Source organism: Gracilinanus agilis, chromosome 4 (genome assembly GCF_016433145.1).
Source record: "Gracilinanus agilis isolate LMUSP501 chromosome 4, AgileGrace, whole genome shotgun sequence".
NCBI classification, from domain to species: Eukaryota; Metazoa; Chordata; class Mammalia; order Didelphimorphia; family Didelphidae; genus Gracilinanus; species Gracilinanus agilis.
In genome coordinates, this window is record NC_058133.1 from 139,927,062 (window position 1) to 139,938,042 (window position 10,981).

The 10,981-nt window shown below is 42.1% G+C and overlaps 1 protein-coding gene across 1 annotated transcript in view; it reads right to left on the minus strand.

Moving 5' to 3' along the window:
• KIF26B (kinesin family member 26B) overlaps positions 1-9,286 on the minus strand; it is a 632,023-nt gene extending 622,737 nt beyond the window's left edge. Inside the window, exons 1-2 of the mRNA XM_044674977.1 lie at positions 9,224-9,286; positions 7,811-8,212 (exon numbers count right to left, since the gene is read on the minus strand). Of these exons, the coding sequence (XP_044530912.1) occupies positions 7,811-8,212; positions 9,224-9,286 (465 nt within the window). The remainder of the gene's footprint in view (positions 1-7,810; positions 8,213-9,223) is intronic.
• Positions 9,287-10,981: the final 1,695 nt, after the last annotated feature.

Below are 10,981 nucleotides of genomic sequence, written 5' to 3' on the forward strand. Positions count from 1 at the left end.
TATATGTTTGACTTTCTGTGGTAGCGATAAGAACTCTGCCTTCCCTGTCCTGATTAAAGACTTGTTCTTTGTTAAATAAATAAATAACTCAGCCATGGTGTGAAGAATTCTTCAGCCATAGCAAAATCTCAAAGACCATCTAATAATGGTTGTAGAGATAGTAATAGATTATAGATCAATGAAGTATGAGTATATACTGATTCAGCTTGTAGTGAAAAAAATTATGAAATAAACATTATATATTATTATATATTACATTATATATAACATATATAATATATTATTTATTATATATTAAAATAAAATGCTATATGAATGTAATGGAACAATAATGTGGAGCAAGAAATTATGAAAGAGATGGACTCAGAGAAACCTGGGAAGACCTATATGAACTAACACAGAATGAAGCAAGGAGAACCAAGAGAACAATTTGTAAAATAACAACATTATAAAGAAAAACAACATAGAAAGACTTAAAGAATTCTGATTAATCCAATGAACAACCACACTTCCAGAAGACCAGTGTCAAAACACACTATCTACCTCCTAAAAGAAAGTAAATGAAGTCAAAATGTAAAATGAGATTCCTTTTTGAACATGGTCATTTTGGGAACTGATTTTGTTTGGTTATGCACATTTTTTTTGCAAGGATTTTGTTTTTCTTTTGGTAGTGTTGAAAATAAATAAGATAAATGTTTGTTGAAAAAATCTTTTTAAAGAAAAATTAATGATCCTTATAACTTCTAAATTAATAATCTTAAAATGCTGATCTGAAAATGTCACTCTCCCTCAAGAAGTATTAGTGGAGGGACAGCTAAGTAGCACAGTAGACAATGTCAGGCCTGGTGTCAGGAAGACCTGTGTTCAAATCTAGCTTCAAACACTTCCTAGTTGTGTGACCCTGACCAAGACACTTGATCCCAATTGCCTAACCCTTGTCACTCTTTTGTCTTAGAATTGATACTAAACCAGAAAGTAAGAGTTTGGGGTTTGTTTGTTTGTTTGTTTTTACGAGAGAGAAAGAGGGGAGAAAGACACATCAGTAGCTCCCCATTGTCTCTAGGATAAAATACAAGTTTCTTGGTCTGACATTTGAAGACCTTCAAAATCTGGCTCCAGACTATCTTTCTAGTTTGATTACACATTATACCCTTCCCTGAGTTTTATGCTCCAGCCAGATTGGTCTACTTGCTGTTCCTTCCTCTTTTTTCTTTTTTTGTCTTTTTTTTTCAAATCAAATTTTACCAAGCCAAATCAAACAAGCATTTCCATATACAAAGAAAAAGACTGCACATAAATGAAGTCACAAATCTCTTATATATTTAACTTACTTTTCTTTACATCTACATAATAAATGCCATCCACAAGTGTCCCAGGCGCTCCCCACCCTTCTCACATCAGGAAAGAAGACATCATCCAGGAGACTGGCATGTTCACACAAATGAAGTCTTTTATATTTTCACCTTTCAGTTCATAATGTGGCAGTAACATTCACATTTTATTCTGTAGCTATGGGGAATGTTCTCTTGCTGTTCCTTCCATGCAACATTATATCTCCCACTACTGGGCTTTTGCCAAGGTTCTCCCATAGGCTTCGAAGGTTCTCCTTCCTCCACTCCTCTCCTACCTCTTCAAAACTCAGCTTAAGTTCTACCTTCTTCAAAAGATCTTTCTATTGGTTAGTGCTTCCTCCCAAAGAAAAAAAGAAAAAAGTCAATTACATGTGTATATACATATAGAATGCTTTTGGAGGGATGCGTATGTATACAATGCATACCAATACGTAGATATGTATCCTATTTACCCATCTGCAAACATCTTCCAGGAGTAGAATGTAAGCTTCTTGAAGGCAAACACTGTTTCACTTTTGTAATTATATCCTTAGTGCTCAGCATGGTGTCTGACACATAGTAGGCATTTACAAGTTGAAGGTAACCAATAGGTCCCCAACCTATTGGTGAGTTAGGAGGCTGTCTCCCCCAAGTATGTGAAGACTTCCTCTGGCAGGGTGGGCAGATGAGAACAATTTGTTCCAACGCCATGAAGGTGGCCAAAGAAGGTGCGGTGGAGCACTTAGAGCTTCATTAGACATCAAAAGAAGCTAAGGTGATCATCCATTGTATCCGGGACCATCACCAATCTTCTTGACTTTTGTCTTGCCGCTGGACTTCAATGACTCAGGAAGAAAGAGTGAGGCTGACAACTTTGCCCTTCACCCCAATTTACCCAGGAGTCAAAAGGTGATGCCATTTTGGCCCTCACTGAGTAATAACCAACCAACCAACTAGACATTTACAAAATGCTTATGAATTGATTGTTCAAGCTCACACAGGAGCAAAGCTAGGATCTTTGATTCGTTGTTTCGTTTTGAGGGTTTTTTTTAACCATTCATCAAGATCTCTCTTGAATGGAATAATAAGTGTGCCTGGTATTATTAACCCCATTTTACAGAGGAGGAAACTGAGGCTGAGGAAAAGTTGAATGACTTACCCAAAATAACATAGTAAAGTGTCAAGGCAAAATTCAAACCCAATTCTTCCTAATTCCAATCCCCATACTCTACTACCTAGTGCTGACATTTTGCCTCCTATACCAGAAGGTCCAGTGACAGAGTAACACATGCTTATTTGTATCACAAATATGGTCTTCCATACCATGCATATCTCTAGCAGAACCATGGAGTAGTAAAAGAAATAGAAAATGAGGCAGAAAGAACAAGATTCAAATTCTGCTTTTGACGTTGGTTATTAACTCAGGATAGGTTTTGAAACTGCTCTAAACTTTAGTTTCCTCATTTGTTAAATGGCAGGGGGAGAGGGGGTAGGAAATAAGCATTTTTATAGCATCTACCATGTGCCAAGTCCTGTTCTTTACAAATATTATTTTATTTGATCTTTACAATAATTCTACAAAGTGCTAGTTGTTTCCTCATCAGTAAAATAGGAATGAGAATGTATGAAGCATCTACCCCACAGATGTCATGAAAAATAAATGAGATGGTATAAATGCTCTTTGTTGTTGTTCAGTCATATCCAACTTTTCATGACTCCATTTTGAGGTTTTCTTGGCAAAGATCCTGGTGTGGTTTGACATTTCCATCCCCAACTTGTTTTGCAGATGAGGAAACTGAGGCAAATAGGGTTAAGTGGCTTGCCCAGGATCACATAGCTAGCAAATGTCTAAGGCCCAATTTGAACTCAGGAAGATGTCTTCCTAACTCCAGGTCCAAGACTCTGTCCACTGCACCACTTACATGCCCCAAAGTGTTCCACTAAAGCCAGCCATTATTGGGTTGACAATTGAAACTTTTAAGTTCTTTTATACTATAGCTCACCTTTGACAGAGGCCACAGATAGGTTTCTAAGAGCTCAATGAGGAATTTGTTATATTAAGAACTGAATTTTTAATGTGAAGCTAGGTGGTGAAGTGGACCTTTCATTCACTTATAGCCTTAGCTTCCTTATCTGTAAAATGGGAATATAGCACCACCCTCAAAGGATTATTGTGAGGAACAAATGAGATAATAATTAGCAGTAGCTTAGTACTGAGCTTGACACATAGTAAGTGCCATAGAAATGTTAGTTATTATTATTATTTTACCTCGGGATTTTTCCAGGGGTTATTTTAAGTGCTTAAAGTACTATAGAAATGTTATTTACCATCATTAGTAGTAGTACCACTATCTTCCAAGAAGTTCTTGCATGAGACTTGGCTTCAGAAGCATTATTGACCCCTTTTAGGTTTTAAGCATCCCTTTATGATCTTTGACCAAACTTAGTACGAGAGAATACCAATATTAGAGATCTATGTATGCAATTTTAGGCAAGTGACTTCATATCTCATTGACCAACTTGCCCATTAATCAAATAAATGCAATTCAATAACATTTGCTCCCTATCTCAAAGGAATGACATGAGGATTCATGAAGCAGTACTACATCTAGGAAGTGCTTAGGGGACAAAGGGGGAGCTATAGAAACCACATATCACTTTGTAAAGAAACCAGGAATCTAGTAAGGCATAAAAGCTATCAGCCTCCTGCCCACTTAACAACAACTAGACCTCACACAGCACATTTCTATAAGAAACTAAAGTATTTTGCAAATTGTCATCTAAAATTTTTCCATAAGATGCTGCTGTTTGTATTACTTCCCTTGTCTTACAAACAGGAAAATTCAAGCACAAGGAGAGCAGAATTGCTTGTTTCCATGACAGGATGAGGGAAAAGGACAAAATTGAAAAGTCCTGTCTTTAAATAGCATGACTTCTTTGCTTGCCTTTCCATTAAGGATTCTGACCTGTCCAAAGAATCACTTAATAGTGCTGAAAACTCCTGAGTACATTCTGGTATCTCAAATGAATCAAAATGGTCATTTTTTTCCTAATTACACCCAAAATCACTTTTCTGTCTTCAATGGCCAAACTCTACATGGTTGAATCACAATGATGCCTCTTGTTCTCATGAAACTTAACTCCTTCTGTGCCCAAGGGCCACAGAGGTACACAGTTTGCTTATAAATGCAGCTAAAAGAAGTAAGGATTGATTTTAAAGCCATATGGCCCTCATTGTAGCAAAGAACATGGCATTTAATTGGTTAAATGACTATAAATTTTAAAGGCAGAAACAATAATTATAGTTAATCTGAGGGTGCAACCACCAAATTTTTCCAAAATAAAACACAAAACCCTAATCATTATTCCAGTTGTTGAAATTCAGAAGAAATACATGCAGTTAAAAATCAAGAATCCACACCTTATTGCTAACAATGAGCTCATCAAAAGTAGCCTTGTTCCTGGTTAAGTATATTGTACATTTCCTTGCACTAAAAGTCATGCTTCACCGAATAGTTCCACATATAAAACTCAGGCTACTTACATGGCAGTCAAGTGTGGCATTACGCAATATTCAAGTGTACACTTAAAGTGATACCTTCTGACTGATGTGTATAAATAAAGGCATTTTTTAATGTTTAGAAAAATCTCAATTTTTAATTTAAAATAACAAATTTGGTAGAAGTTCCAAGTGAAAGGAATTGCCTTATCTACATATCAGAGGTATTCTTTTTCTTTCCTCTCTTCTCTTCAATTCTCCTTTCCTCTACTCTCCTCTTCTTTATAAGATTGGATCTTCCTCTCTAGCCCACACTAGAAGTGCAGTGATCCCTCATGCCCTCTCCATTCCCAAACCAAGCCAGTTTGCCTCTAGTTGGGTGGCCTGGTGGCTCCTCACTCTTGAGAGGGCTCATCATTTTGGTTGTTGGCCTTAGTGAGGACACCCAGTTGACTTCAGGCCACTACAGTTCAAAATTTAAGAGCTCAAGTGATCCATCAGACTAGCAGTCACATAAACGAAAGCATTTCTTGGCCTTTATGAATCACCAAAAGATTGTATAGAAAGTTGGTTCATGCCTGCTATAATGCTCTTTTGGGAACATTCATTTCTCTCTGGCAAAGTAATCAGTTCTGCTAAGTTACTTGTATTTCATAATGTAAATAAAAACTGAGAAATATTTGGGGGAGATTCCTATTAGAATATGAATGAAATTGCCAGTCTGCTTTAATTGCTTGGATAGATACTATTATGAAGCAATTAGACATCTGGACTGAGAGTCAGAAAGACCTGAATTCATATTCTACCTTAGATACTTCCTAACATGACCCAGGTGCCAGTCACTTAATTTTTTCTCAGTTTCAGTTTCCTTATATGTAAAAATGGGGATAAAATTAACTCCTACTTCACAAAGCTGCTTCAAAAACCAATGGAAAGTACCTAGAGCATTTTCCAAACCTTCAAACTCTATTTAAATGTCAGTCATTATTCAATCATAATAAAAAATTCACCCATAAAAATCAACAGATGCATTTTATTTCCATGCTTTGTGTCTTCTTATTGTAGGAACAATATTCTCATTGTAGCTGGTCATCTAGGACCTTAGTGTTCACATGGGCCAACACATAGTCCAATACTCTGAGGAAGTTTAAATGACTTTTCCAAGGACACAACAGTAGTAAGCATCAAGATGCAATCTGACACTAGTTTCTTCTATTAGCTTTATTCTCATCTCCCCCTTTTCTTCTGAAAACAGTACATGTTCAATCTGATTCACCATTACACTAATTATAACCCTCAAAGAGTAATATACAGGATCTATTCTATTTAAACAACAACAACAACAAAAAAAAAAGGCATCCTTGGAAATGGCCTAAAGGGATCTGGTGTTGTTGAGACTAATTATGGCTTCCAAATATACTGTTTAATGTCTCAAGGTACCACACAGCCTTTTATCAGATAGCACTATTTTGGCAAACCCAAGATTAATGGGAAAAACAGTCTTCTAACTACATCAAAATTTATTTTTAGTTTGCTGGCTAATTTATTACAGGACTATGAATAATGGTTGAAATCCTCTTTCATTGCCATCTATTAAAATATGACATTCCGACAACAATTCAAGATTTAATTATTATTCTCAAGCTAAATTCTGTAAATCTTGAAAACAATAATCCTGGCAGCGATTTCCAACATTCAGAATTTTACCATCTTTATTCTTGTAGTTACTCCAGTGCTCTCTTTTACAGAATCACAAATATACCATTCTAAAAGTCACATAAATAAAAACTGGGAACCGTCCCTGAATCAACAGCATCAGAAAATCCTAGAGAGCAATTCCTTCTTTTTCTTGACACCTCTTTGCCCCAAACACCCAAGAAAACTCTTTGAAGTGGGAGAGTAAATATTATCATTTGATAGTACTTGGACCCAACAGGGCAAACACGATTGCATTGTGTTACATTCTAAGAGCCCTGTTGGCCATTCACAACACACCACCACAGTCAGGGTTGCTATGGCAGAACCCAATGTGTATTAACACTCAATCAGTTCTGGAGCCCCAGGATGCCTCTTCTGGGCTGTTCCCCTTAATCTTCCTGCACAATAGAACGATATTAAAAACAAACAACTAACTTCAGGATATAAGATTCTGGGAGACAAGAATATTAACTGGCAGATAGAAACATCCATCCTTAACTGATCGTTTGCTTTCACGGCCTTCATAGATTTGGGGGGGAGAGGGGGGATTGCTTGTTTTTGCTTGTTTGTTTGTTTTCTATTCAGGGAACACGGGTGGAGGAAAGAAATCTGATTCTGTTTTTGAAAGAGGCAAAAAGAAAAGAAAAGGCTAGAGTTGTGTGGCAACATGAGGATGAGAAAAAGAATGAATGAGAAGTGCCATCAGCATATTCCAATGGCTGTCAAACACACTGACAAAACAGATATTGGTGTTGTGTCTGCTAGCAATGCATGCCTAAGGGCAAACAAGAAGACCTGAGAGAAAGGTACAATATTATATAAGGTATGGGTGAAAAAGAGGAATTCTTTAAATCCTTCCGGGGGCGGTTAGAGAGATGCAGCACCAGAAGCATCCTCGGGTCTGAGAACCTCAGATTATGAGCATCCTTCTGGGATAGATAAGTTCATCTCAACTGGATAGACTATGCCAGCCCTTAAGTGAAAACGTAGCAGAACAGCTATGGAGTTGCACGCTACCAGTGCATACAAAATGGGTTAGAATCTGCCTGGCTACTGGAGAACAAGCACTCGAGTGCCGGCCCTGAGAAGCTACAGCCAGCCACTGCACCCAGAGGAAATGCCTCGGGATCCCCGGGGGACTCAGGTTCTTGCCCAGCCCCTCTCGCCTCCTGAGCCCCTCCCCTTTCATACTTCCCCACCCCCACTCCCGCTCTCCTCCATAGACTGGCTCTCCCTTCCCCTCCCCCCAGCCCCAGCCCTCTTAGACAGGGGCCGGGCTTACCTTGCTGGAGAAGGGGCCCGGGAGAAGCAGCTTCAGAATCTGTCTCTTCAGCTCCACCAGGCGGGCGTTGCAATTTTCGCACCAGACGCCTCGGTCGGAACCTGGAGAGGAGCCGCCCCCGCTGCCCGAGCCCGGAGAGCCGGTGCCAAAACCTGGCGAACCTCCCAGAGAGCCAGGCGAGCTGGTGCCGATGCCAGGGGAAGCAGGTCCCGGGGAGCCCGTGAAGGAACTCGGGGACGAGGTGCCTGAGCCAGGGGATGGGGTGCCCGACGAGCCGAGAGCCGAGCCGGCGCCCTCGGGGTTGGGCCGGCTCCCCGCCCGGGACTCTTCATAGGCTTTCCTGTACCAGCTCTCCGGGGAGAAGGGGGCGGCGGTCTTGGTAGGGGAGCAGACTTCGTTCACCTGAAGAGGGGTAGAGACGCGGGATTTAAGCGGATGCATGGACAGTTCGCTCCTGTGTGCGTGGCTGTGGATGTGTGAGTGTGAGTCGTGTGTGTGTGTATGTGTGTGTGTGTGTGTGTGCGTGTGCGTGGATGTATGCCTCTCTTAGGATCGTTTCAAGTTCAGGCACCGCTGCTGCTCGAGGCCAAATGCTCCCTCCATCTGTCTCTTTAATTGTCCTTAAGTAAATGCCGGCAGCCCGTGTGCAGCCTACCTGAGAGACCTGCACCCATGTGCCAGGTTACACCGGGCGTCTGTAAACACCTTGGATGGGGCGTGGAAAGCCAAGAAAAGGGGCATGAAATGACTTAGGTAATGAAATCTCCGCGCCCCCGCCCATTTTAAAGCAGCCTGGAGTGTCTCGCCTAACCAGGTCCCCTCTGTGCACCTCCCCCACCCAGGGACTAGGACCCACGCGTGAGATCCCGGGAGCCCCTGTCTCGAAGAAACCCTGAATAAGGGAACTTCGTACTTAACCCTACTCGATTTGATTCATTCAAGCGAAAGCTTTAGGAATCTCAGTCAGTCTGAAGTCTAAGTCAAAAGGCTTGCACCGCGGGAGGGAAATGATTAGAAGAACATCATAGAAATCTCAAAACGATGAAATTCAGCTTAACTCCGTTGAAAGATGCAGCAATGCTGCAAAAGTTATAGGGGGGAGGGACGCTTCTAAAATCATGCAGGACGGAAAGGGCTTTTCATACCCTTCTAGACATGCAGTCTTGCTCTCTTGCTCACTCACTCATACTGGACTCCCTTAGCTGAACAGCACACACATTCCTCTGCTCCGGTATCAGAAAAAGGGAAAGCGGGGACGCTTAGGATGTTAACATGCAGCTTAATAAGGTTAACCTGTTTGTATCATTTGTTATATGTCAGCTTACAGAGACAGCGGCAGAGCAGGGGGATATTTTAAAACCCTCGGTGCAGATGGTTCTAAAGCATCTCTGCACGTTCTTGCTGACAACTTACCCCGTATTTTCTGCTCCTGGTTGTGACTGCGATCCTCTCTTTATTCCCAGCCACAGAATTCATGGTGACTTTGCCCAAAAAAGACACTGCCTAAATGTTCCACCAGTGTTACATCCAAAGAAAAGAAAATCTTCAAACCCCAAAAGGTTCACCGATAGTATGGAGATGCATGCATGCTCTGCCCTAAATTCAAGGTTTCTTCATTGAAAATAATAATAATGAAATGAAATGAAAGGTAACTGGCCTCAGAAGTGATACCACCAATTTTCAGCCAAAGCTGGGATGAATGGTTTATATTCTTTGCCCCTTTCTCTTCAAATCAATTTTTCCCTCGTTCTCTTCGGTTTCCTTCACTTACACTCATTTCCCCAAAACCGGTAACATCCAGATAATTAGCATTTCTCCCAGTCTCGCAAATATAGTTTTCCTCCGCAATTGAAATTTAAAAAAAAAAAAAAATCAATGCACACATGCACAACACACACGTACGCGCACACTGGGTAGCTGCAGAAAAGGTAAAAAGCAGAGAGGTTCTGCCTCGCCTCGAAGCAGAGACTTCTCCCTCCCTCTGCTGAGTGGTGTTGTGGTAACTTGTTTCCTTCAGCAAGGTTTGCAACAGAGTTAAAAGAAATCCTCCAAAAATATGAGGATCCAGCGTTGGGGAGGAGCTTCGGAGACTCCTGGAGCCAATATCCTTCTCCCCATTTGTGCCTGACAGTTTAGCAAGGAGGTTCTCGCTCTAGGAACCTTCCCCGGTCAGCGGAGGAGCTGCGGAGCATGTGTAAGCAAAGCCTAGAGAGCCTCAGAGAACACTTCACTGCAGTCCCGGGAAAGGCATGTGGTGCTGCCACCGCTGCTGCCGCCGCCGCCGCCGTCGCTGCCGCTGCCGTTGCTGTTGCTGTTGTAGCAGCAGCGGCGCGGATCCATTTTATTTTGCAGCACTCCTGAGTGACATTGAGATCTGCTGGGGTTGGTGGGTTTGTTTGTTTGTTCCTTTAAGAAAGAGAGGCTGGAGAGGGAGGAGGGGAGGAAGTCTATCGAGCCCTTCCCGGGAAGTTACTGGGGAGTGATCCTGGGGGCTAAGGAAACACCAGGTCTCCAGCTGGAAGCTGCATGCAGCGGAGCTGGGCTGGGAGGCTTGACCCTTGCGACCGCAGGTTCTGCCGCCTCCTTCTCCTCTTCTCTCGGGCCCATTCCCCCTTAAAGGGTTATTGATTTATCTTTGAAACCTGGGTTTGCAAAAGGGATTGGGCCACGAACCGGCCCGGACCTCCCTGCCCGCCCTTTGTTCTCTCAGAGCTTCCTAATAAACCTTGTATAAAGGATGAATTCTCCTAAGAACTGTTCAGCTTATGCGTTGGATGGTGGTCCCTACTGCCCCTCCCCTATGCCCCCGACCCACCACCATACCCCACTCGACACCCCATCCCCGAAGATGGGCATAGGGAACACATTTTCTCTCGTCCCTCGCTCGGTACTAAACTAGTCAAGGTGTGGGCAAATGACATTTGAGACCCGATGGGTCCCTTGGAAGAAGTCGTCTTAATGGGAGACTCTAGGGAACCTTGGCCCAGGGACACATACAAACACAGTTCTCCTCATACACGTGGAGTGTCAGGAGTTCCAGTTCTCTGCCCTCCCCATCCCTCTCGGTTCTCCTTTGGCGCAGGTGCCCCTGAGGACAGGATGCTGGCATATGCCGGGCCTCCACACGTGGCTGCTCTGGGGTGTCATTTTTAATTTCCTGGGAGCGACATT